This window comes from Exophiala oligosperma (genome assembly GCF_000835515.1).
Source record: "Exophiala oligosperma strain CBS 72588 unplaced genomic scaffold supercont1.3, whole genome shotgun sequence".
In the NCBI taxonomy this organism is placed as follows: Eukaryota; Fungi; Ascomycota; class Eurotiomycetes; order Chaetothyriales; family Herpotrichiellaceae; genus Exophiala; species Exophiala oligosperma.
The window spans coordinates 2,092,272-2,117,979 of record NW_015622820.1 but is presented as its reverse complement, the minus strand read 5'-3'; the positions used below and the strand labels follow the sequence as shown (position 1 = coordinate 2,117,979).

Genomic DNA, 25,708 nt, shown 5'->3' with positions numbered 1-25,708 from the left:
ATCGCCGACACCCCAATACCACCAATGATCAGCTTCATTCCATACCGCGGAGGGTACGACTATATGTCTCTTCGGAGATAACCTATACCGTTAGGTACACTTCCAGCAGTCAGGCCGAGTCCGAAGTCAAGGCACCGGAAGTTACAAGACAGCAGCACCGTATATAACTAAATCTCCCGTCTCCCAAAAAACTTCAATAGTGCTCCGTACCACAATCGATTTGCCTTTGTCTAAAAAAAACCCTGGACCCTACCACCATTGTACAAGCCCAAAAGACCGAGGCCACGAAGAAAACGTCGCTCGATATACCTCAACCTCCTACCATGGGGTCTCAACGAGAAACAACCCCGACGCCGCCGAGCGTCGAAGGAAAAGCACCCTCCAACGATCCCGAACTTGGGCAAGAAGAAAAGTCCCAAAGTGGCGACCTGACGAAACCTGAATTCGACCCTCCCCCTGACGGCGGCCTCCAGGCCTGGCTTGTGACAGTCGGCGCAGCTTGCATTACATTCTCGGCCTTAGGTTTCGTCAACGCCTTCGGCGTTTTCGAAGAATATTATCTATCACATCAATTGACAGACAAGTCACCGGACGACATAGCCTGGATCGGATCAATAGCAGCCTTCCTCCAGTTCGCCGTGGGTGCGGTTGCTGGGCCAATCTTTGATCGGTACGGCATCTGGGTACGTGTCGGGTTTTGCTTCTTCGGCATCAAATGGGCGTGCTAACGCGCATGCAGATCCTCCGCCCAGCCATACTGACGTTTGTGTTTGCCTTGATGATGGTCAGCATCTGTAAGGAGTACTGGCAATTCATGCTGGCTCAAGGCGTCCTACTGGGGCTGGCCTTGGGGCTGTTGACTTTCCCACCATTGGGAGCGCTCTCTCAGTACTTCGACAAAAAGCGAGGCGCTGCATTCGGCCTGGCAATATCAGGGTCGTCTATTGGAGGGATTGTCTTTCCGATCGCCCTGTCCAAGATGCTAAACGATTCCTCTCTGGGATTCGGGTGGTCGGTGCGCATCATGGGATTCGTGCTGCTGCCGTTGATGGCATTTGCTTGCATAATTGTCAAACCCCGCCTGCCGCCTCGGGCTACGACCTTCTTCATCTGGAGAGCTTTTACTCAAGCGAATTTTGTGCTGCTGATTGGAGCCCTCTTCTTCATGTTCATCGGGATGTGGACGCCACTCTTCTACCTCCCATCATATGCAGTCTCTAGAGGCATGGACCCCACTCTGGCTTCGTATCTCCTCGCAATCCTTAATGGAGCTTCAACATTTGGTCGAATTGTTCCCGGCATACTCGCAGACAAATTCGGAAGGTTGAACATATTTGCAGCAGGTGGCCTCTCGACAGGTATCTTGATCTTCTGCCTAACAAAGGCCGATAGCACCGCGGGGTTGGTGGTATATGCGATTTTCTTTGGCTTTGCCTCGGGAACTATCATTTCGGGGGCCACGGCAGCTTTCACTCTTTGCACCACCAATCCTCAGGAGGCAGGCACATTCATGGGTCAGGGTCTGGCCATAGGATCACTTGCATCTTTGATCGGTCCTCCAGTCAATGGTGCCCTTGTCCAGCACTACGGAGGATATTGGGAGGTATCAGTCTTCAGTGGGACCATGTGTCTGGTGGGTGGTTGTATTGCATTTGCCAGTAAGGCTGCAACTGCAAAAGGACTCAGAGGTAGGGTGTGACTTTGGCATAGACTGCTGTAGCAAAATTGCGTCCGTTTTTTTGTAATGAAGCTCTCCACTTCGGCTTTGTACAGTTGCGGTGGGCAATTTTCAGTTATTTCACAAGTTGTAGATGTCGAAGTCTGTATTTTAAGGTACAGTGAATAGACATAAAGGTATGATGCAAATGTATAGGGACTGTTCAATGTACAGCCGTTCCTGTAGGTCCACTTGGTCAGGAAAAAGATGAAGTCGAAATGCCCCATGGCTATAGGAGGCAGCTTCGTCCAGAGTGGCGCTAATGGTTAAGGGTGTTTGCATGAACTTCAAAATGACGGTCACATCGTCTTGACGGTGGTTAAAGTTGCGTTTCTGGCTTGGCCTACACCAGTCCGAACGCCTTTTCTCTCTCGCCTCTGGCATCGGTCCCAAAGTGCTCCTTACACTGATGTCCTAGCCAGCCGCTGCCAGCGCGCAAAAAGCAGACCTTCTGCTCCGGGCTGGTGTTATCATTCCCACGTCGTGTCGTTGCTGAACTGGACTTTGACTCGTACATGTTGTACAGGTCCAGTAATGAGGGAGAAGAGGAACTAGGACTTTCCGGACTCTTCCGCATACGTTCGGTCACAAGGTGCCAAAATGTAGCGTTTAATGGTGACGTGGCGGGCCACTGTAGGCTCTCAGGGTCCTGCGTCTGGCTGTCATCCACAGCCGCCTCAGAATACGCCTGGCGTGTATCGTACTCGAACTCCCAAATAGGCTTCTTCCACGACAGACTGTTTGACATGTTGGCAATGAAAGTCTGAGAATTAATGACGGAAAACGTCTCTGAGTCAATCTGGTAAACTCGATAGCCAGCGTTCAGCCCGGTCAATGGTGTAATGCTGGGGCCAATATATGAAACCTGCAAAGGCTTACTAAAGTCGACTTGTGTAGTATCTCGCAATGCTGCAGGTCTGCTTGCATCTTCAGTTGACTGTAATGAGGAGGGCAGGTAGTCGTAGAATATTTGGAATTGATCTTGGTGCGTATGCCTGCGTGGAATTAGTTCAAACTTGTCCGACATTTGTGGAGAATAGCATACCCAAAAAAGACGGCGGCGATCGTCGCTGGAGAGAAACGGCGTACGATTGAATAGAAGAGTGCAGTTGGATTCGGCAAAGGCGCAGTACCATCAAAGCCGGTCAGTACATGGGCGATGATCCAAGCTCGTTGTCCGCGCTTCTCGCATGCCGATAGCTCATCAGCGAGCCACTTCAAAATACCACTTTGATCGGGATTCGTCACATTCCAATAGTTGAATATGTTTGCCTTGTACCAGAAATCTGAATTGAGAGATATGATTCGTAAGCCTTGGGCCGTAGTCGTGGCATAAGCCCCGTAGTGCGTCCTCGCGAAAGATGCTTCTGAGTCATTAAGCCAGGAATGTTCCATCCACAGCGATGAAACGAGATCGTAGTTCCACTGATATACGTTGCTGCTGGAATTTTTTGGGTCAGAGTTCATGTTGTGCTGTGTGTTGAAGCTCACAGGAAGAGTATCATGATTTCCCAGCGCTGCATACACTGGTGTACTCCCTAACATTTTCTTGAAGACCAAGTAGGTGATTTCCTCCTCGTAAGTAACATAATCCTGTGATAGGGTGTCTTCCGGATCGTGAGACACGATGTCACCAGTAAAAATACTAAAGGCAAGTTCGTCCATGTTGATCAGTTTGTCCATATCGTCAAAAGCCGAAAGTGCGAGGTCAGCGGGAGAATCACAGAAAAAAGAACCAAATCTCGAGGCAGGTAAAGACGCGTTCCGGCGGGTGGTTGAAAGATCACGATTCTCTGAATAAGGGCGACAGCAAAGGTAACCAGTGCAATTAGCCTCGGATCCGATATCGAAACGAGGATCAAGGTGCCAATCCGAGAGATGAAGAACGTCAAAGGTTTTTCCTGATGGTTCTGGTGCAATCTCTGAAGATTCTGGCTTTGGGTCGAAGTAAAGGTCCTCATCAATCAGGACTGGGGGTAACGGCTCGCAGAGAGGCTGGAGATTAGAGCACAGGTAATGCATATCTCCTGTAGCAAAGCTCATTTTCGAAAATAACTGGGCAAGGTATGGGCCAAAAGAAGCCACTCCTCCGAACTCAGCTTCGCATGACTTGGCTCGAATACTGCCTTTAACAAACGGCAAAGTATTACATGTCTTGATTAAAATGTTGGTAAACACCGACACTGGCTGGGTAATGGCTGTCGCGTGGAGCAACTGGGTCGCTGCCAGGCATTTGGTGCAATTGTCCGGATAAAAAGAAGTATCGGCAATGGACACCAATTGTGACAACAGTGAATCCTCGATCGCTTCTGACGGAAGCGGAGTTATTGGATCTGGAATAGGCGACTTCCTATCGTATTCAGGTACTGATCCTGAGCCGTTATAGAAAAGCGTGATCAACTCGGAAGCGATGGTGTTTGTAAGATTGGGGTCAAGCGCATGAGGTGTGCTGACCAAAGGCGCTTGGGCGTTTGAGAAGGAAGATGCGAATACCCCTACGACAAGAGATGTATGTTTCAGAATTACCCAGTACCCAAGAAGGGCACCCAAAAATGAAAGCGCCATGAAAATGCTGGAAGAAAGTATCGTTCCGCCTTTGACATGCATCGAGACAGCGTGACTAGTTAAGAGTGCATGGGGTAAGGAGTGACAGCATCATCGTGTTGAGTTGGCTAGAGTTGGCAATAGCACAGTACTCGAACACCGACTCTCAGATATGTATCATTCCTCAAGTGCACGCATCCGAGGAAAAATTGATGAAGCATGTAACGATATTGATGTTGGTGACGAAGTCGTGACTATGACTTACGTATGCCAAGACATTGTCTGTCCAAGCAACATTTGACTTTCTTCCGCTTTCATACTCGACACTTTTGTTCGCATGATGACAGTGTAAAATCCTGGGAAACATAAATGTATGGAACGACAACAAGGGGCCTGGATCGGCCGATGGTTAATCCATTCCTAATCATGAGCGTGGAAAGTGCCAATGCCAGAGTTATGGTCAAGTAGAAAGTTTACACCTAGATTCCAGGTTCAATCATGAAAGAAACAGCATAGAAATGGAAAAGGTCAAAGAGGCGAGCATATATGTAGGCACGTGGTGTTGATATGGCGATAATGATGGACTCCTCTCTCCTCGTAGTAGTAACCGGTGGCATAGCTGTAGACTGCACTACATCACGATATTTCCAACTCTGCTCGTCGATATGGACGTCAACATGCAAATGGCGCGCCAACACTCCCGCTACTATACGCATCAATGATGAGTTTGATGGAGACATAGGTTCCTACGAAACAACTATTAGCCTCGGAGGATTCGTGAAAGTCATTTCTGACAAGATGCAAGCAAGGTTTCGGGCATAAAGGGAACTCACCAGCAATACAAATAAATGCCCCAGCCAAGAACGTCAGACTGTTCAGGACCGTCTTGAATGGACTCCCCTTCCAAGCTGTGATGCCATATACGCCCCTTAAGCGGCCTTTGTCCAGACCATGCCATGAATCATACAGCCAGAACGCTCCTGCAATGCCATACGTGTACCAGCTAGCAAACAAACTCGCGGCAATGGACACGAGATATGCAAAGATGGGCACACCGACCGCGAGAACGAACGCGGCTCCGTTCGCGAGGATAATTAGAATGGTCCATGTCGTCCAGCCCAGGACGGTATGCTCGTGCAGATGGCGGGTGCGGCGAAATAAGCGGATGAAGAACAATTTCGCGGCCGTGTGCGAGTATAAGGAACCTGCGATGAGGAAGTTCGGAAGGGCGATGCCGTACTATTCATTCCCGAGACGGCGAATTAGCGTGACGGTTGCGGTTAGAGAAGTCAGCGGGCAAAACGAACCGTAGCTTTGGCCCATTTTGTAGGCAAGGATGAGAATGCGGGAGACTGTACGGATGGCCCCAGATAGACGTACATAACGACCGTGAAGACAATATAAAACCTGTCAAATAGTACAATTAGCTACGTGGAGAATCAACAAGATGCATCAGGCATGCATACGTAGTGGCGAAAACCTGCAAGACCCAAGCGGCCTTTTTAGCATCTTGAGGCCTCCGCATCTCAGAGATGAGAATGAAGAACATAAAGTGCCCCGCATATGCAAAGACTGGATTTGTTATTGAGACAAAGGCGTCGTAAAAGCTTGCAGATCGAGCGATGTCAACATGGCGATCGGGTGCTGGGTGGCCGCCTGCTGCTCCCATACCTACGATCCCCGCCACGAGGATGCAGATACATGATGGAATGCAGAGCCATGAGAGGGAGTCCAGCGTCCTTGGGAAAGATAGGACGAGAGTCGGGATGGCAAAGATCCCTTGGACAAGAATAAGCCTAGTGCTGAGATACGAAGAGTGGATTCACCTGTGTATAGCATCAGACATAGCTTGTTCTCGGATAAGACTCCCAACGTGATCTGGCCAGCGAGTAGCTGCGAGCCAGTTGCGAAGACGGCGAATATCACAGTTCCTGCAGAGAGGATTTCACGTAGAATTGGACCGCCCATTATCATACCGGCATCGCCCATGTTGTGGACTTCCGGGTGATTGAGCTTGAAGTCGATCAGGATAAGAGACGTATACAATGCGAATATGCCTGGAGCGACGGCCATTGGTCTCAGCATCGGTGGTTTAGTATCGTGAGGGGTTCAGACTGACCTAGGAAAGCGATCAAGACGACCCCAGGGACGATGCCAACAACAGCCGTCGCAGCAGGGAGCGAGAGCATGCCGTTGCTAACGATCTCGGCAATCATGAGCACTGCAACCAGTGGCCAGGAGAGAGTCTTGTATTTGATGGCAGCATTCTCCTCATTGCCAAAAACGTCGTGAGCTGTGGGCATGTCAGTCATATTGTTCCGTCGACGACGTCTTGAAAGCTGATACGCACCGTGATAGCCAGCAGGAGCGCCATTTGAATATCGTCCGCTACGAGTTGCGGAAAGGCCCTCGGGCTCAAATTCATCATCCCCAGGGCCGGTGTAACGATACTTCTCAGAGTCCGTCATCATGAAGGCCAGCAACGCTCAAGGGTCCAGATAATTGGTATTTGTCTGTCGAAAGCGAGCGGCAGCAGCAACGAGAGAAGGCCGAGCGTCATGATTTCAAAGTTCGAAGGGATGCGACCCAAGAAGTCGAATCATATCAACCAACTCAATTGTCATGATTATCGCAGTATCGGCACCGAAAGAGGAAGGTGGCTAACGTTGGGACTGACCTAGTATCCGATATCAGGCTGTTCTCGTTGGAGATGGGAATTGGTGTACCTAGGTTAGATTGAGATGGTGAACGACTTGGTGGTCTGCATAGCATAGCCACAGGAGCCCATGATCGACTTGCAGTAGCCGTTCCACCACCGGCACGACGTAGTATCCACAGAAGTAGTACAGCAGGTCAAGTCGACTTAGTCATCCTTCTCTAACACCAATGTCACGTGTTGCGTCTCGGGTTGATGGGTCGACCTGGTCGTCCAATGGCGAAGCCTCCAAGCTCGTCGGAGAAACACTTGGCCAATCAAGATATTCTAATAGTACCATTCTAACCAATTCGGGGGTCGATGGCCAGTTCACATGCCAGGATGCCTCCTGCGTCATAAGCCATGATTTCGACACCATCCAGCTACAGGCTTTTGCTTGTTGCTCTTGTTCTTCTTCCACACTTCCTTTACCTCGCATCAACTCATCTGCCGTCCTGTCAAACCATCAACCCATTCCGGACTAAGAATTCCTCCTTTTCGCATCCCTTCGCCCACCATGAGTTACGCCGATATTGCTTCCAAAGGCCCTAAGCAGTCTCCAGAAGAGGTTGGTAGACGCCTGTTCCTACTGTGGTGAAAATACCTCAATACTAATTTGGTCACAGGCGTATGTTCTTTTCCCACCGCAGTGGGTCGCTATGAACTTCGCTAACCTATCGATGTAGTCGCGCTCATCCAGTTCCTTCGCTCGCTCCCTCTGAGTCTGAATCCGCCAACTTGATCGACGTCGACTCCCCTCATGTCAGCTCAGTGAAGTCCGATTTCCAAGAGCAAGCCGTGAAGACAGAGACTCAGGCAGAAAGACTCGAGCATGAAGCAGAGGACAAGGCCCGTATCGCAGCCGAGAAGGCTGAGATCGCCAAGAGAAAGGCTGCCACCAAGGGCAAGTCCGTCAAGGACGCATTGAAGAAGGATGGCAAGAAATTGAGCGACAACAGAGACAACCCTGTGGTTGTCGGCAATGCATTGATCTGGGGCATCACTGCAGCTACTCTTGGCTATGGCGCCTACAAGAAGCACTCTGAAGGCAAATTGGACTGGCAACTCGCCGGAACGGTCGCCGGGTGCGTTGGTGCCTTTGCTGTGGCCGATTATTTTGGCAGCAAGTGAGTTTACACATTCTCGTTTCTATCTTGATTTTGCAAGCTAACCAACATATCAGATGGCTGTTTGAGAACAAGTATCCTCCCAAATAGACGGTGGACGAAGCGCAGAACAATCAATCTCGTACGGTGGTTGGGGTATTTCATGGTGTAACATTTTCCTTGAACTCTCTACTCGGTTGACAGGGCGGCTAAGGCGCGAGCACTCGGGTTCGATAACATGTTTTTGCTCACAATATGATATCCCCTTGACTTCTCTCTAAGTACAATGATATTTCAACACCCATGGTCTCTGTCCATGCCTCCACATTGAAACGCCGCCCTCGGGTGTCCTTGTTGACTCCTCGCCACAATACCTGATACTCTCAATTCATGTCAAGTAGTTGAGGAACGTTTCCACTCTTATGACTCCGGTTATCGTTTCGAAACGAGCGATATGCTGCCAATTGCGCCATTACTATGACGGCAGTAAAGACTCTTGTAAAGTTTTCGTCGGCATGAACATCGAGATGAGGATTGACCCGCGTGTTGAAGAGAGGGTTACTCATGCCAGCCGGGTCGAGATAGCTGAGTAGGCCGTTCATAGCATGAAGAACCAAGACGGGATTGCAGAGCACTGCGGTCGACACCAAGGGCCAGTCCTGCTTCATCATTTGCCAGTTTCTTTGTAAGGCGGTAGACATGATGACCATGTTTAAACGATCGATGTTTGTGGACAGATCTGGGTTGGGTGGTTGTCACTAGACGATAGTATGGACTGGAGGACTGATAGGGCCGGTGTTGATATCGATGCTTGTTGTTCGGATGGAATGGCTGGAGGTAATGATGGTGAAGAAAGATTCGGCACTATGACCTCGTCTAATGTGTAGTTATGAAGGGAAAACGGTCAGGATGTGTCCTTGACCGTCTGTGTGTTCAGAGGATAGTACATATTGTGGCATGTCGTAGTAATTGTTGCAGGGTCGCGAACGCAAGGATAAACGCTGGGTGAGAAAGAGGCAGTCGGAGAGACAGTACCTGCCTCCTACACAATGCCTGTTGGACGTTTGTCTTCAAAAATGCCAGATGCAAACCTTTGGATTCTGCTTTTTGCAGGTGAATTACCTAGATACATCTCACTTGTGACTCTGACATTGCCTTGTCTATTCACGCTGGGGGTGTCATCTCTGCGAATCCCTTGTAGGACCGCGTAACTCGAGTTGAGCTTCCCGTCCTCGGTGTACAATCGCGCACAAAGGTGACACAAGGACTGGATTCTAACATGCCTCTCCATAACACATTCATTTACGTGACAGGCTCATCACAAAATGGTAATTTCGAGATCAATGAGATTACCAAAAGAAGTGAGGGCATGTAGATGGAATCAATCCATTCGACACGCTACGTACGCTGTTCCGCCGCTTTTATTTTGTGCAGGAGTTGGACAAGGACAATCTGTACTTTCAGTAAACACCAGGCAACTCCTGTGCTATAATACGTGATCATTTCCTCTCGACTAGAGTTCTAGGGCTTTCCGTCTTTCAGAAGGTCGCCATTCTATCCTTCTTACAGCCTGTTCTATGGTCAGCGCAATACAATGGCAAGTTTACGTCGCGGTCCTTTCACATGCTTTCATTCTGATACCTACCCAGAACGTGCAATTCAACCAGGCACTGAAGCAGTCCACTGCCGTACGACGAGATCTCGAGACTTTTGCCCAGGCGCCAGCCACTGCCTCTCCTGCTCTGCAGGGCCAGATTTCCACTACACTGACGAGTCTGGCAAGAACGCTAGATGATTACCAGAACCTCTCGCGAAACGAGCTCAACGAAGAGAAGAAAGAGAAGGCAGCCGAGAGATTAAAGAATTTCAGAACAGAGCTATCCTCCTATCGCGCACAATTCGACCAGCTTAAGAAAGAACGTGAAGGTGCGGTGGCAGCGAACAACCGGAACGAGTTATTGGGAAGACGCCCTCATCATGCCGCAACTCCTGAAAATCCATACGCACACGCGTCGAGCCAGAGCGCGTTTGCACCGGCGCATCGAAATACACAGGACGGCTTGTCATTTGGCGCCGGCCCCAGCAATTACTCCCGCGAGGATCACGCTCTCCGTGAACAGAGTTTCTTCGACACAGCCAATGCCCAGATTGACGAATTCTTGGATCGTGGACGAGCAGTTCTAGGGGATTTGGGACAACAGCGAGAAATCTTGAAAGGCACACAGAAGAGACTCTACAGCGTGGCCAACACTCTGGGAGTCAGCGGAGACACGATACGCATGGTTGAGAGGAGAGCAATGCAGGACAAGTGGATTTTCTGGGGAGGAGTGATTGTGTTCTTCCTGTTCTGCTGGTTGGTCATCCACTTCCTCCGGTGAAATATGCACCGATTTCCTATCGCTGGCGAAGAGAAGCATTGCTTGAGAGACTCTCTCTCCCTCATCGTCTCTTGTGAAGATCGCCAAAGTGCACCACATACGGAGGCTCCATATATCTACGGCGACCTAACATCGCCATTCATACATTCGAGACTCACACGTCGCACATGCTACAGTAGTAGCAGACGGCAAAAAGAGACAAGATGAGTAGTGAGTAGCAAGAGCCGGAGGCTCTTCTATGACTCACTGAATCAACGCCTAGGAGCAAATCCAGAACGGCGACGACTGAAATTCGAATCGCTCTATTCATCACCCATCACACTCGCAGAGCTCCCGACCGGAGGGTGCGTCAAGTTGAATGATATAAAGGACACGACATTGTCATTCCAAGACCTAACCACATCCGATCCTAAACATTGACCTGCTGAGACTTGCAGCTGGTGGCTGGAGAGCGCCATTACTGTAAGACTGTACGACAGGTTCAGAAATCGAGGACTTGACAATTCACCAATGCCCTAAAAGATGGTTCTCTTGACTGATTGTCACACTACCCATGGAGACTGATGAATGTACGACCATACTTGAATAGTCTACTGACTTGGCGGCAGCTCTCATGTACTCCCGCCTAATTTACCACTCCATAGGTACCTCGTAAGCAATGAAAAGTATGCCTCCCTACCTTAAATACTTGACAAGCAGACTTTGCATTTTGGCTGTAGCCAAATATTGATAGTGAGACACATGCGTTGGCGGAGCCGCACGGACATCTAACTTGGAATGTATGACAACGAACCAATACGCCCAGTTGTATTGCATAGAGATTACTTCGAATCAGGAGAAGAGTGGCACCGACACAATTTAGTGAAGAAGAAGAAAAGGACATTCAGGAGTGCAGAAAGAGAAAGGGGAGCAGGGGCGACAGTGCCAAAGGTGGATGTGGTGATCAGGGGAGTGCATTAGCTGCCAGCGGTGTGCCTCTGGTAAGATGCCTGACCTTGCCCAAGTATTATTATAACTCGTAGAAGGATGCCTAAAGAGTACCTAATGATCGTAGGTACCTGAGCAGTGTTATTGATCCGGGACTAATGTAAATCGTATCTGTACCGAGTAATAGGTCATGCATGCAGGTGGTAATTGTCTGGTACTCGTACTCGTACTCGTACCTAATTAAATCTGCGCTTCAGGGTCCCTACACTCCCCCCAGAAAACTGGGCACCTGCAGATGCGGGCCTCGCTGTTCCCTGCAGTCCCTGAATGGCTGCTTTGTGCCTCTGGGCTTTGGACATTCTTGCATCGTTTTTGGCCTCTCTCTTCTTACCCACGTCCGAAGTACCTATTTATTTTATTGCTTTCCACCAAAGCAGTCCTTTTGTCGCATCTTGACCCTGTAACACGACCCAAATATCTATTTCGTATCGCCAACGCTTGACTGATCTCGCCTTTGAGGCAAATACCGTCATCCCACACACTCTCACGCGCTCAAATCCCATTTTTCGTTCACCTTGTCCACAACCGTATTCAGACGACCTCGGAAAGTCTCATGATGCCTTCTCCATTCTCTTCGACCTTTGCCTCTGCTGCTGCAAGCACAAATGGAGATAGTATGGGCAACAGGAGGGAAAATGCCACAAACGAATGGTGCGGCCTCTGAAATTTGCATTACCCTACGCGCGCACATTGTACTTCTGGATCGGTGGACCGAGTGCATCGATACACCCCACTACCAACTACCTGTCTCCTTCTGCTCCCTCCAGACCTTAGGTGAAAAGTGATGGCGTTGACTAACAACCTCTCTCACAGGTCGAGAAACCGCGTCAATGGTGCCACGCAAACCTTCCGCAGACCCTCGCTAGCCACAACACCTTCCCAGTCACACATGCAGCAACGCGAAAGCGCGAATCATGATGGCGTGTATATCCCTCCACATCTCAATGTGAACAACACGTCGCGGCATCCCCCCTCGAATGACACTCGCTACGGGAAAGATCAAATGCTGGAGATCTACCAGGCCTTGAGAGAGTCCTCAGCAATTGACCGAAACCTGGATCAAATATTTCTGGGAGGATGGGATCCCTTGGAGAACAAGAACGGACCGATGGTTTCTCAAGGTGGGAAGGACCAAGTTGTAGGACCGGAAGTTTGTTGGAATTATAATTCGCGCTCAGAACCCCTCGGCTTGATGGAAATGACTGAAGAGGAGAAGCAGGTGAGCTGGACAAGTATCCAAGGCAATTAAGTGACGTGGCTGATATGTGGTGGTAGCTCTTTACAACCTCAGTCAACTCGCCTATCAAGTTGCAACAGAACAGCACGAAAGAAGGTTCGGGACCTGGCGTTATAGGCCGGAAGGCCTCATTGTCAAGCTACTCCAACACCCCTGGTAGCTCCAGACCGGGAACGCGTCGTCGGGACACAAGTGACTCGTTTATGGGCAATGGTCCAATGTCTCCAGCTGAAAATAAATCTTTCCAACGAGGCGAATCGAATACCGCAACTCCTCCACCCGCCCTACTGCGCCGACGGACAGACTACAAGGAGGAAGATAGTGGACCTGCAAGAGAAGAGCTTCAGGCAGACGAGAATCCCGGCGATGCGCAGGCTCCATTCTCAGGCCTACGACGAGCCGCGACTGGTCCTCTTAGTGCTGGTCTTAATCCTCCTTCTGCGTCACCCTGGTCTGCCGGAGCTCAAGGATCTGCCTTTGGGTCCATGGGCAACTTTGGTAGTTTTGCCGTCGGTTCTGGCGCAGCACCGGCCGAATCTAGCGAAAAGAGACCTGGCTTTGGTAGTGTTCGGGGTGGCAGTCGATTCAAGGATTTATTGTCCAAAACAAGCTCGGAGGATATATCTCAAAGCGCCAGAGACAAAACCTCTTTCGGTGCGCTGGAGAAATTGCCTGAAGAGGATGCCGATGCTGCGCATGCCAGGTTGCGGGATGAGCTGAAGACGCGCCCTGGTCGTAGTGAGACCAACCCGTACGATGACGGGCCTGTCCGGACTGGCAGTGCGGCTTTGGGCGGCTCTCAAGATAACATTCCCCAAGGTTCAGTTATTGAACAAATGGGAATGTCAGCCTTTGGTCCGCCAACAAATGTCGGAGCACGCGATTTCGGGCACGACGAATCCTATCAACAAACGCCGCACGGCAAATTCAACCTTCACGAGCCCATGAGCCCAACGAACACAAATCCATATCAGAGTCCTCAAGGTCGCCTTGAGGACGATGAACATGACACCATCGATTCGACTTCAGGACTACCTCCGTTCGGCGCAAACCGACGAAACATACTGCCCTCTGCTGATGAGAGGGGACTTCCGGGTGCCAACATGCGCAGTGCAAGTGGCTTTGGGGGTCTATCCGGCTTTGGAGGTCTCCCAGGCGGTCCATCCTGGTCGTCAGCAGGTCTCGGAGCCGGCAAACCTGCTATGGATCGAGGCATGAGCTCTGCCTTTGGCGATCCTATTTTCAGTCCTCTGGGCGACCTCCAATCCCCGGGCGCTGGACTAGGGGGCGGCTTTTTTGGATCTGGTGGCTTCGGCAGTGCTGGCCGTGCAAGTCGCCTGGGAGCCATGTTTCCCCCAGCCATGCAGGAACAGATGCGAGGTGATAGTCGAAATGAGATGCAGCCTGGTGCGTTCGAGTCGCGTCCCGACAGCGCACAACAGCAGTCTATGCGCGACGCTTTTGACAATACCGGTCGGCGCTCCGACGGGTTCGGCCGCGGATCCAGCCTCTTCGATGAATCTCCATCCTTGAGAAGTGTTGAGGAAGCTGGTCTCCCGGCTGGGATCTTTCCTCCTGGTACCTCGGGTGCACCAATGACCTCGCTAGCCACTCCTCAGGCGGCCGGGCAGAGAGCAAGTGGTGATTATCAGTCTGGCCACGGGCTCAGTCAATCCAGCGGCAGCAATTCCTCCAATCAATTACCGGCTGCTCAACAACGACAGATGGTGATGCCAGATCGTATGCGCTGGATCTATCGTGACCCCCAGGGTAATACCCAGGGGCCTTTCTCTGGTCTTGAGATGCACGATTGGTTCAAAGCAGGATTCTTCACCGCGGAGTTGCAAGTCAAGAAACTGGAAGACACCGAGTATGAGCCTCTCGCCCAGCTCGTCCGACGTATTGGCAACTCTCGGGAACCATTCCTTGTCCCCCAAATCGGTGTACCCCACGGTCCCCCTTCAGCAGGCCAAGGTAATCACTGGGCCAATCCCTCGATAGGCGGTCCTGGTGGCTCTGTTCAGCCGCCGTTTGCGAGCAGCTTCCCAAGCTTCGGGACGACATTAACGGCTGAACAGCAGAACGCGCTGGAAAGACGCAAGCAAGAAGAACAATACCTCATGGCAAGACAGAAAGAACACCTCGCTCAGCAGCAGATGGCGATGAAACACATTCAGATTCAAAATGGGATGCAACCTTTGCACCACCATTCCAGTGCTCACTCCCTACAGAGTCAGCCTAGCTTTGGAAGTATGACTTCTCCATCAGGCTTCCAACAACCCATTCAACCCCCTCAAATGGGTGGAATATCTTTCGGACAGCAAGGGCCACCTAGCAGTGCCGGCCCAGGCGTTGGCCGTGATGAAGATCTCAATAACATGATGGATCGTATGAATTTCAGTTCACGAGCTGGCCAACCCTTCACCGGTGCCCCTCTGGGCGCCCCTGCCGAGGGTCCTTCTCCTCAGCAAGTCAACTCAATGCTTCAAGATAGGGCTCGACTACAACAGCAGCAGCAACAACAAGGATCCGATATGCGAACACATCAGGATGCTTTTTTAGGACCCCAGGGCCGCAACGACCGACTGGAGGAGTTTCGCGAACTGCGTGGGCAGGCGGAAATCCCGGCCGGCCGTCTCGGCCCTGAGGAAGCACGACCTCAACCTATCGGTGCACAACGCCAGATGGAGGACCAGATGCAACACAAAGCTCCTGGGCCTATCGCTCATCCAGCGCCTCCGGCCAAGTCTGATCATGAACCCCTCTCTTTGGCTCAGCAAGTTCAGATTGCAGCGGCTAGTCAATTGGCTGCAGCAGAGGAGAGTGCTCGGGCGAAGAGAGATGCTCCGGTCGAACCTCCACCGGTTTCCATCTCGCCTCTGCCAGCTCCTGCAGCCCAACGCAACCGCCAGCATGTTGCGGATGCACTAGCAGCAGAATCGCGTTCGGCAAGTCAAACTCCTATCGAAACCCCGTCGGTTTCTGTGGCGCCATGGGCCGAACGGACGACTGAGCATCCCAAAGGCCCTTCTTTGAAGGAGATTCAGGAGGCGGAAGCCAAACGGGCTGCTGAGCAAGAAGAACTCGCGGCTGCCGCACGCCGAGCACAAGCTGAACAAGAACGGGTCCAACAGGTCCAAGCACCGATTCCTGCACCCGGGCTCCCATCAACATCAACTTGGGGCAATACCGCTTCGCCAGTCACTCCCGGCTCTCACAGTGCCAGTGTGTGGGCCAAACCCGTCACTGCTAAAGCTGGTTCTGGTTCTTCTGCCGCGAAGAAGACGCTCGCTCAAATTCAGAAGGAGGAAGAAGCGCGCAAGCAAAGAGCTACAGCAGCAGCGTCGGCCGCGGTTACCGGAAGCATTCAAGCTTCAACAAGCCCAGCATCAGCATCTGTTGGCAAGCGATATGCAGAACTAGCGAGCAAAGTCGCACCAAGCCCTCCCTCCGCAGCCGGTGGTGCATGGACCACGGTGGGTTCCAGTGGCAAGGCCAAAACTCCAGCGGCTGTAGTGGCAACGCCTCAACCAGCCACACGTTCCGTCAGCAGTTCGGTACCTAGTGTCCCCAAGGCGCGACCTAGCATGCAACCTCAGCGAAGCACAACACTCTCCAACCAGAGCAAGGCCAATGAGGAATTCACCAAGTGGGTCAAGGGTTCTCTGGGTAAGGGGCTGAACAGTAACATCAACGGTGAGTCTGTTTTATCTATATTCTTGATTCAAGCTAACTCCTCTCCAGTCGATAGTTTCGTGCAAGATTTATTGCAGCTCCCACCCGAGATCGAGATCATCTCCGATTCTGTTTATGCGAGTTCTCAAACCCTGGATGGTCGTCGCTTTGCAGAGGAATTCGTTCGCCGACGCAAACTAGCTGACAAGGGTATTGTCGAGCCAGCCACGAACGGATCTCTAGCAGGTGGTGCCGACAGTAAGAGCGCTGGTGGGTGGAGTGAAGTTGCCAAAAAAGGACCAGCCACTGCCCCCAAGGAGGAAAATAACGCCGCGTTCAAGGTCGTTGCCACGAAGAAGAAGGGTAAACGGTGAATTTTTGGGTTCAAAGAAGAGGTGTTTTCTGGAGATGCGTGAAGGTGATGAATGATGTTTTATGGCATGTTTCCACGACAATGATCAAGAGGCTTGTCCACAAGTTGAAGCTGTTTGTGTAGTAACTTAAGACTTGCGCATGTCGATCGTAGCCATGAAGGACAAGATTTGGCTGTGAGATGTAGGAATACAACCAACCTACAACCCTATCATAGCTTGCTACGAGTACGCGAACATCAAAGCAACAAATCTGAGTCTAGTCATGTCCATCCAGATGTTGACTTGGTGATCTAGATCTGGGGTGGCTGATGATCGACGTACGGATCAATCGGATTGTTTGTATCTCCATCATCCTTCCTGTAGATCGAGGAAACCAACGTCATCTTGACCCTGATCTTGATCTTGGTCTTGATTTCTGTCAACCTCGAATGCTTTTTGATAACCCATCCTTCGTGTTCGTGTTATTACTCCCTTGCCACATGTGATGCGGCGATATCGACAGCAAGATTACAAATATGCACAGTGCCACTTTGCATATTGACTAGCCACGAAGCCTTCGCATTCACAGATCGCCGGGCACCCCAATTCCGCCAACACTTCTTGAAGCTTACAGATGCCGGTCAACAAATAACACAACTTTGGTTGACTTTAGCAATGTTTCTTGAAACAGTTCAAGGTCTTCGTTGTTCATCGAAGGCATCGTTGTCGTCGCTGTCAGTCTCCAAAAACGAAACCACCGCAGCAGTAGGAGAGGGGTTGGGTAGAGAAGACCAAAGAAGATGACGGTCTACGGCGGTCACAGTAGTAGGACGACACTTGTGTCACTGCTACTGGTTGTGATGATGATGATGGCTACGTTGTCGCAAAAATTCTCTCGTTGCCAAGTTGACGCATCACCGTCCATGGTCATCACCACCACCGACCCGGGCACCTCGTCATCGAATGTGGCCGCTGCTGCTGCGGCGACGCAACAACAGCAGCAACGTGACGGCGGTATCCCCTTGAACGTCAGCGACGACGCATCCATACGCCACGCCGCCTCCGTGGCCGCCTACAGCCTACAGTCATTCTACAACGGCAACCGTACCGGCGGGACGCTGGGCAAGTTCCCTTATCCGCCGTATTACTGGTGGCTCAGTGGCGCGGCTTGGGACGGGATGTTGCATTACTGGTTGTTCACGGGCGACGAGAGTTACAACAACATCACCTGGATGGCTCTGGTCAGCCAGATTTCACCAACGAACAATTATTTACCCGTTGCAGAAATGTTTGATGAGGTGTGTATTTCGACTTCTTACTTACCTGGGACGTTTCGTGTCATGCATGACACGGGACTTGTATCTACAATAGTAGAACACTCAATGTCCCAGTCCCCTTCGAGATGATAGGGTTTCAACATGCTAACACATCCTCCTCTGTTGTTGTGATATGACAGGGTAACGATGATATCGCATTCTGGGCCTTTGCGGCCATGTTCGCCGCGGAACATTCTTTCCCCGACCCCCCTTCACCTCGGTACCCTTCTTGGCTTCGAATCTGTGAGAATGTTTTTGATGATTTCGTCACGAGGTGGGAAAAGTCGAGTGACACCTGTGGCGGCGGGTTGAGGTGGCAAGTCTTTTCTTCTTCCGCCGGGTGGGATTACAAGAATTCCATCAGCAATGGGGGATTCTTTCAACTTGCGGCAAGACTGGCGAGGTACACTGGAAACGGGACTTACCTGACCTGGGCGGAAAAGGTGTGGGATTGGTCGGAACGAATTGGTCTTGTCGAAGCAACAGACCTCAATGTTTATGACGGAGCAGGGATTGACAGTGGGTTGAATTGTACAAAACTCGACCATACTCAGTGGAGTTATAACATCGCAGTTTACCTTTATGGAGCCGCCGTCATGCACAACATCACTGTACCCGCGGGGACCGGGGTGAGGCAACGAAGAGGGGTGTGGACGAATCGCACGGAAGGGTTACTTGGAGTGGCAGAACGCATGTTTTTCGGGGCTGACGATGGGGGTAGTGATGGGTTGAAGAATGCCAGTGGTGTCATGGTGGAACAGGCTTGTGAATTGGATTGGAGTTGTGACGTCGATCAATTCAGTTTCAAGGCATATCTGGCAAGGTGGATGGCTGATACGACGGTGCTGGTACCGCACCTGAAAGGTAGGGTTGGGGGCTTGCTGAAGAGTAGTGCCAAGGTAGCCGTGAAGGCTTGCACGAATGTCGACGCAGGTGATGCCAGGTTCAAGTGTGGTGCTCATTGGTACATGGGAAAATGGGATGGGTCGATCGGTGTAGGACAGTCGTTGAGTGTGTTGGAGGTCGTTCAGAGTTTATTGGTGAATGACACCAAAGCTCCAGAGTATGGATGGATTTCACTTGGAGGAGGATGACGATGATACTGAATAGAAAATGAGATGATGTGAGTATCTACAGTGATCAATCAATCCAAGTGGTTACCTGGTAAAATAGGAATGGAGAAACGGGTGGCCAGATCCACCAGGCGACAGGTCTATAACCATGGACGTCAGAGACCGGTATTACATTCAGGTAGGTAGTCATATATATTGGACACCTCCTGACCTCACGTCGATCGGTGAAAAGTACCACTTGGTCTGTTTTCTTGGTAAACTTGAACTTGTATACAATCGGACATTTGCCGCGGCATGTTTTACGCCATGGAAATCGCAATCCTCGTATTGAAGCTCATGATTCGGTAAGACTCGGTTGTTTTCGTTCAATGATTCCCCGCAAACCTGACAGCATCAGAGGCTCATTCAACCGTTTCCTCGTGGACAAAGCAGGTGTTGGGACTATAAAAGGGTATATATCTATTAGAAGTCGAGCCCCGTAATTGAGGTTTCCACTTCCACATTCCACATCCCACGTTTTATCTTCGGAACGGAAACAATCTCCCTCCTTTTTCTGAAAGGGTCCTGAAGCTGCCGCAACAAACAGAAATCCGCAATGCCGTTGCCACCGTACTCAAACACCGGCCCCGTCGATTGTTCGGTCAAACCTGACACGACGGTGTTGAAGGGGAAAAGTGTCGTCGTTACTGGTGGTGAGTTAGACAACCTTTGACTCGACAGTGGCTTTGCCCAATGTTCGAACGTTCAACTGTTCATTTGTTCAACCACTCTATGCCTTTCGACGTTGACAATTTGATCTATTCTGACATGTATCGTGTAACTATATCACAACAGGTGCGAACGGTTTCGGAGAAAGTCATGTTCGGGCATTTGCCAAAGCAGGGTATGTTACGTGTTCATCTAGATAGACCTTCGGCAATGGTTCACTCCAGTTCTTCTGGGCTTATTTATGAGTCTGTATATGTGTATGTGTATGTTTGACTGACAAGAGAACCGGTGATGATCGAATAGGGCCTTTGTGACCTTTGGTGATATTGATGAAACCAAAGGAAAAAAACTTGTTGATGAACTTGGATCGTATGATTCATCTTCCCCTTTCCTACAAATTCTTTGTTGTCAGCAGGATAATCTCTGACTCTACTTGTTTGGTATAGAAATGTCCAATTCATCAAGTGTGACGCAACATCATGGGATGATCAAGTTGTCTTGTTCAAATTGGCAGTCATAGTATCACCTTCTAAAAGTTGTGATGTGGTGGTTGCCAATGCTGGTATTACTGGACCAGATGAGATTTTTACTCTAGAAGGTACGTCTATACAAATACATGACATGTACAAAGACCGAAACAGAGAGAGAGAGAGAGAGAGAGAGAGAGCTAAAAAGACTGGGTCGTCAAAATAGATCCATCCACCGAACCTACAAAACCAGAATTACGAATCCTCAACCTCAACCTAGTCGGGGCAATGTACACTTTCAAATTGGGTCAACATTATCTACGTGCACGACCCGAGTCGGAGGACGGCCGGGATCGATGTTTCATCTTCAAGGGTAGCGTGGCGGGATTGCTCGACCAACCTGGATCCTTTCAATATTCGGCATCGAAATTCGGGTTGAGAGGGTTGATGAGGAGTGCCAGGTGGACTTCGTGGCAGGAAGGTATAAGGGTGAATTATATTGCTCCTTGGTACGTCCGACCTTTTCTGTCCAGTTTGATTGTCCAGCCGTGACGCTTCGTTTTTTGGTCAATGACAGTCCCGTCATCGACCAAAAACATATTCGTGATGAGGAGGCTAACCCCTGCTTCGCGTGTCGACATTGATTTTAGGTACACCAAAACGACGATCCTAAAACCTCAAGTCATTGAAATATTGGCTTCAAAAGGGATCGAGTTCTCCGAGACGGCCGACTGTACAACTGCGGTATTGAGGATCGCTTGTGATAAGAGTATCAATGGTATGTTTTTTCCCTTCTCTTTGGCAGGCTCACTTCACTACTCCTTGACCTTGCCCATGGATGGTCATTCAGGAAGCCTACCTGTATACTAGCAGGGTGCAAAAAACAAATACTAAAATTTCTGTGGCAGGCCACTCATTCGCAATTCTTCCTCGATCGGTCGCAGAACATGGTTACGTGGATGCTCAATTGGATGATGACCAAGGAGAGCCGTGGAATAGTTTACAAAAGGCGGCACTAGCAGCTTCGATTAGGACAATGGCTGCTTCTACACAGACTGCACAGTAGGATACCACCAAACAGTATACAGGCAATCATATACGACTGACTCGATTCATGCGTATACACCTTGTACATGGGTCATGGGTGTCTAGATAGATTCATCCGTCAAGTAAAACCTTGCATCACAATCACCGATCAATAAATCACATCTATTGATAATTGAATCCTGCATCAGGCAGAAAAAATTCCAAGTCCAAATCGGCAAGATCAAAACCTCCTCCGATACCACCAACACCGGTCCCGTAGAACCCCTGACTACCATATTCTCCTCCACCTTGTAAGCCTGTGCCGTTAGGTGGATTCGACACCCCCAGACCCACGTCCATTGGACTGGGAAACGTCGTCGTGGTGCTCGTGTCTACTCGGTCCTGAAGTAATCCAATACAAACCTCCAAACTCTCGACTGCAGTCTGCGCGATACGCAGACGGGGCGACGGCGACGGCGCGTCCAGCGTCGTCGTTTCGGCCGTGGCTTCGGCCTGGGCGAGTATCATACTCAAAAACATGTGAGATTTGATATTCGTTTCACGGTGTCGAATACGTTCCGTGACCAAGACCATCATGTCTCGCACAGCCTGCTTCAGGAGGTCGCGATAGGCGGATTTGCGGTGCAATGTCCCGTCGGAGGCTTGAGCGTCGACCTCGCCCAAGAGTTCCAGACAGATGACCGTCTGCGCGTGCCACAGCCCTTCCCTGAACAGACCACCTCCGATGGTCATGAGGTGGGAGAACCCTTTGTCGGGTTCAGGAGAAATGACAGACATGGCTGCGTCCAGGCTCGCCTTGACCGAGTAATAAAAGAGTGGGTTCGTGCGGGCTTTACTCATGAAGGGACAGTGGAGAACGATCACGAACCGACGCACGAGGTAATCCAGTAAATTTCGATGGAAGGCTGTGATGGCGCGGTTCTCCTTCATAAAAGTGCTGTATTCTCGACACGTGTCGTTGAGGTGGGTTGTCAATGCCAGAACTTCCGTGTAGGACAGTCCCGTGTGTAGACCGTTGAGGAGGTGAAGGATGCGTAGTCGAGTCGGCAAAGAATCGAGAAGGAAAAGTTGGATGGATGTCGAGGTGTATATGTTTCTGGCATGGGGGACGAGTGAATTGCCGCTTGGTGTTGATGTGTCTTCGGATATTTCGTCGTCGTTGACGTTGGACGGTGCCAAGGTATCAAAGTCATCGAATGAGATTCTTGGAGGCATGGCAGAGTCCAGTGATGCCTGGAGGACCATTTCGATGATGGTCGCCCACAGACGTCGCCGCATCTCGGATTGAAGTATCGACATGGTCTGTAGGTGTGTGGGGTCTCGGTGCAAACCCATCTGCATTGCCCGGTGGATGAGGGAGCCCATGGACATCCATACAAGGTCGCCGCCAATAGCAAACGTTTGACGAGCCAGAATAGTGAGGCAGTGGATCTGTAGGCCGTTGATGTTCAAACGATCCTTTTCCAGGGGCCCGGAAAGCCATGCTTGGGCCGTGTACACCCACTGATGGACCATGTTGTGGAAATTAGTGTCCGTGTCGCTATATTCCGATAGGCTTGAACCTATCGCGATGACCAGAAGAATCTTGAGGCGCAAATCGGGTGTTGTTCGCTCTGGGTCATCCCAGTATCTTCGATACTCAGACCAAAACGTGGGTATATGGAGGATTCGATGTGTTGATTCGAATGATTGGAACTATTTATCTGTTAAAATTGCGGGAATTACCATACATGAGAGGGCAGGGTCGTATGAGTTGGTGTTTATACCGGCTAGTTAGTACTGTACTCACATATAGATTGACCATCGTATCTGCAACGGCCCGAGATGGCGTAGATAATGCAAACTCACGCCATGATAAGCATCTTGTAGGTTTGCCGAGCTTGATTCGTCTCGCTATGCTCTTGCATTTCTGAAGGCCGTTGCCTATTCGGACTAGTAGTGCTTGTATCTCGGCATCACCTTTAGAGAAATTCTTTGAGTGACCCAGGACTTCGATATAACAGTCGCCAATTAGATGGAACTGGAGATCTCAGAGAAGTCAGGACGACGTATCACCATTGTTGGTGAATCGATCACAAAAAGGCATACTGACCTCTGGAGCAGTTCCCAGCCAATGACTCCACCTGAGCATCCTTGACTTGTCAAGAATGGTCTGGGACTCACTTAGACCAGACCGACTAGCAATAATATCCTGAGCGGTTTCGGATAAAGCATGTGCAGAGCCGATTGTGGAAGCTTGTTCGAGCTTCCGGATGCGCTGCAAAAGGCTTTGAAGACCCGCTTGATGGCCATCGTCCTCATTCTGTGCTTGATGATAACGACTACCGAGAGTTGCCTCAATCCCACTGTGGGGTTGACGGCTGTTGTGGTTGGGGGTATTGGTGGCAGAGTCATTGAACTGAAGTTGTGGTACTACTGGTGTGTTTGACTGGTCTTTGTGTCGTGCTGCTGCTGTGGCTCGAGGGCCCCATGGATGAACAAGATTCTCTGGTAGTGGTGTTTCTGGCCCATAGTGAGGAGGGCACTGGTCATGGTGACGATCATTGTTGGTCTGTTGCATATCCGACGATGCATGTCGACTGCGAAGAGTAGTTGACACCGGGGCCGACCTAGACGGACTTACGACCGAAGAGCTCAGTGTACTACTCCCTCCAAGACTCTGCTGCTGTACATCGATGACTGGATCGGCGTAAAATTTGTACGTGCATTGTAATTTGGCTGAGACACAATGAGTGCAAGGCTCATTCCGATCGCACTTGATCTTTCGGCGCCTGCATTCGAGGCAGGACAATGCTGGCCTTCGGCGTCGACGCTGTTTTCGGTCCATTGAACAGTGAGTTGGAGTGTTTCGGCCCGGTGATGAGATAATTTTCAGGTGTGATCCGGACTTTTGTAGAAATCGCCGTGGCCTGTAACAGCAGGTTGCTATAGAAGATTTTTCTCGCGAGGAAGACGGAAGATGGAAGTTGAGATGAGGTTACACGGACGAGAGCGCATATAGACGGAGTTATTGTTATATTGTCCAATCACGGTCAATCATTATATCCGTCGGCCGAAAGCGGGAAACGGACTCACCAACAATCCGCTACCCGCATCGACCTCATTGACCTCTGAATATTTCTGTTTGATGGCACTACCACTTACTTCAGTCATGAACTGGTTCCAAAGGATGCAGGGATTGCGGACGTAGACGGACTTTTTCCCCCTTGTCTCATATCCGTATTGGCGATGAACGACCTGGATGAATCCGGGCATATAATACTTAATGGTAGGGACTCTGTCATAATGCCGCAGCCTCGAACATCCCTTCTATCTCCTCTCGACGTGTTTTGTTCTTCTCTTAGCGCACTTACCGGCAGCAACTTGAGCATCTATATTGCCGAACAAGACTGCCCCAGATTGAGATATAGCGATCCGAGATGGGGCCGGAAGAGGCAGAATCCATGGAGGCACGTCAATCTATCGTGAAGGAATTGGCACGAGAGTACACGCATGATGGCCCAGGGGTTTCAGAAACAACTACCATCTTGAAAACCGACGATTCTCCCTTGAACCCTCGAAGCGACAAATTCAATGCGCGTGTATGGGCTACCAACATTGTCAGGATTGCCAATAAGCATGGTCGACAGTTTCGTCAGGTCGGATTGTGCTTTGAAAACGTCAATGTCTTTGGCTACGGTACGCCAACCGACTTTCAGAAAGATGTTGGAAATGTTTGGTTAGCTCTACCTGAGATGGCACGCCGTATCTTTTCAAAGCAGGGTGGCCAGACTCGGATAGACATCCTACGAGACTTTGATGGCCTCATTAATCCTGGCGAGATGTGTGCTGTTTTGGGGCCGCCCGGATCCGGTTGCTCAACTTTCCTCAAATCTCTATCAGGAGAAACGAATGGCGTCTATGTTGGTAAAGGTTCATATTTCAACTATCATGGACTGTCAGCCGATGAGATGCGTTATCAGCATCGGGGCGATGCCATTTACACTGCAGAAATGGACGTTCATTTTCCTCAGTTGACAGTCGGCGAGACATTGTCCTTCGCTGCCCGAGCACGCTGCGGGAGAAACTTGCCGCCTGGCACCCAACGAAACCAGTAAGTTCTCCTGCGTGGCTCCATCTATCACTAAGCCTGGTTCATAGATACTGTGACCATCTGCGCGATGTTGTTATGGCAATGTATGGGATAACCCATACACTCCATACGAAAGTCGGAGACCAATATGTCCGGGGGGTGTCTGGGGGTGAACGGAAGCGGGTAACCATCGCAGAAGCAACCCTTGCAAATGCACCATTCCAGTGTTGGGACAAGTAAGTCTGGCAGAGCCTCTTGACCAGAAACTCACTAATCATCAGCTGAAGTTCGACGCGCGGTCTGGACTCAGCCAACGCCATCGAGTTCTGTAAG

The 25,708-nt window shown here is 50.4% G+C and overlaps 9 protein-coding genes across 10 annotated transcripts; 5 read left to right on the top strand and 4 right to left on the bottom strand.

The window, feature by feature from the left end:
* Positions 1–11: 11 nt before the first annotated feature.
* Positions 12–4,439, bottom strand: PV06_03540 (uncharacterized protein). The gene is made up of 2 exons (XM_016404338.1): positions 2,763–4,439; positions 12–2,712 (listed from the first exon to the last, which is right to left on the bottom strand). Exons 1-2 carry the CDS (start codon positions 4,322–4,324, stop codon positions 2,061–2,063), a joined length of 2,214 nt encoding a protein of 737 aa, XP_016265343.1. The 5' UTR covers positions 4,325–4,439; the 3' UTR covers positions 12–2,060.
* Positions 324–1,699, top strand: PV06_03541 (uncharacterized protein; the record flags this gene model as incomplete). The annotated part of the gene is made up of 2 exons (XM_016404339.1): positions 324–683; positions 740–1,699. The coding sequence occupies 2 exons, from the start codon at positions 324–326 to the stop codon at positions 1,697–1,699; spliced, it is 1,320 nt and encodes a 439-aa protein (XP_016265344.1).
* Positions 4,440–4,774: 335 nt separating the features above from the next.
* Positions 4,775–7,042, bottom strand: PV06_03539 (uncharacterized protein). The gene is made up of 7 exons (XM_016404337.1): positions 6,612–7,042; positions 6,381–6,554; positions 6,088–6,318; positions 5,728–6,040; positions 5,569–5,668; positions 5,095–5,500; positions 4,775–5,007 (listed from the first exon to the last, which is right to left on the bottom strand). Exons 1-7 carry the CDS (start codon positions 6,730–6,732, stop codon positions 4,934–4,936), a joined length of 1,419 nt encoding a protein of 472 aa, XP_016265342.1. The 5' UTR covers positions 6,733–7,042; the 3' UTR covers positions 4,775–4,933.
* Positions 7,043–7,473: 431 nt separating this feature from the next.
* On the top strand, positions 7,474–8,173 carry PV06_03538 (uncharacterized protein; the record flags this gene model as incomplete). Its single annotated transcript, XM_016404336.1, has 4 exons — positions 7,474–7,524; positions 7,583–7,605; positions 7,643–8,083; positions 8,140–8,173. 4 exons carry the CDS (start codon positions 7,474–7,476, stop codon positions 8,171–8,173), a joined length of 549 nt encoding a protein of 182 aa, XP_016265341.1.
* A 272-nt stretch (positions 8,174–8,445) lies between these two features.
* On the bottom strand, positions 8,446–9,032 carry PV06_03537 (uncharacterized protein; the record flags this gene model as incomplete). The annotated part of the gene is made up of 1 exon (XM_016404335.1): positions 8,446–9,032. Exon 1 carries the CDS (start codon positions 8,770–8,772, stop codon positions 8,446–8,448), a length of 327 nt encoding a protein of 108 aa, XP_016265340.1. The 5' UTR covers positions 8,773–9,032.
* Positions 9,033–9,535: 503 nt separating this feature from the next.
* PV06_03536 lies at positions 9,536–11,370 on the top strand. Of its 2 annotated transcripts, XM_016404334.1 has the most exons (2): positions 9,536–9,659; positions 9,712–11,370. In XM_016404334.1, exons 1-2 carry the CDS (start codon positions 9,657–9,659, stop codon positions 10,438–10,440), a joined length of 732 nt encoding a protein of 243 aa, XP_016265339.1. In that variant the 5' UTR covers positions 9,536–9,656; the 3' UTR covers positions 10,441–11,370. The 2 variants fall into 2 exon arrangements, with proteins under 2 accessions (XP_016265339.1, XP_016265338.1); XM_016404333.1 differs by having other exon boundaries at positions 9,536–11,370.
* Positions 11,371–11,746: 376 nt separating this feature from the next.
* Positions 11,747–17,082, top strand: PV06_03535 (uncharacterized protein). The gene is made up of 4 exons (XM_016404332.1): positions 11,747–12,078; positions 12,241–12,646; positions 12,703–16,360; positions 16,409–17,082. Exons 1-4 carry the CDS (start codon positions 11,981–11,983, stop codon positions 16,711–16,713), a joined length of 4,467 nt encoding a protein of 1,488 aa, XP_016265337.1. The 5' UTR covers positions 11,747–11,980; the 3' UTR covers positions 16,714–17,082.
* Positions 17,083–17,261: 179 nt separating this feature from the next.
* Positions 17,262–21,322, top strand: PV06_03534 (uncharacterized protein; the record flags this gene model as incomplete). The annotated part of the gene is made up of 6 exons (XM_016404331.1): positions 17,262–17,990; positions 18,149–19,071; positions 20,236–20,387; positions 20,483–20,765; positions 20,907–21,034; positions 21,165–21,322. The coding sequence occupies exons 1-6, from the start codon at positions 17,493–17,495 to the stop codon at positions 21,320–21,322; spliced, it is 2,142 nt and encodes a 713-aa protein (XP_016265336.1). The 5' UTR covers positions 17,262–17,492.
* Positions 21,323–21,447: 125 nt separating this feature from the next.
* Positions 21,448–24,130, bottom strand: PV06_03533 (uncharacterized protein; the record flags this gene model as incomplete). Its single annotated transcript, XM_016404330.1, has 3 exons — positions 21,448–22,998; positions 23,093–23,323; positions 23,396–24,130. 3 exons carry the CDS (start codon positions 24,128–24,130, stop codon positions 21,466–21,468), a joined length of 2,499 nt encoding a protein of 832 aa, XP_016265335.1. The 3' UTR covers positions 21,448–21,465.
* Between the last annotated feature and the right edge of the window lie 1,578 nt (positions 24,131–25,708).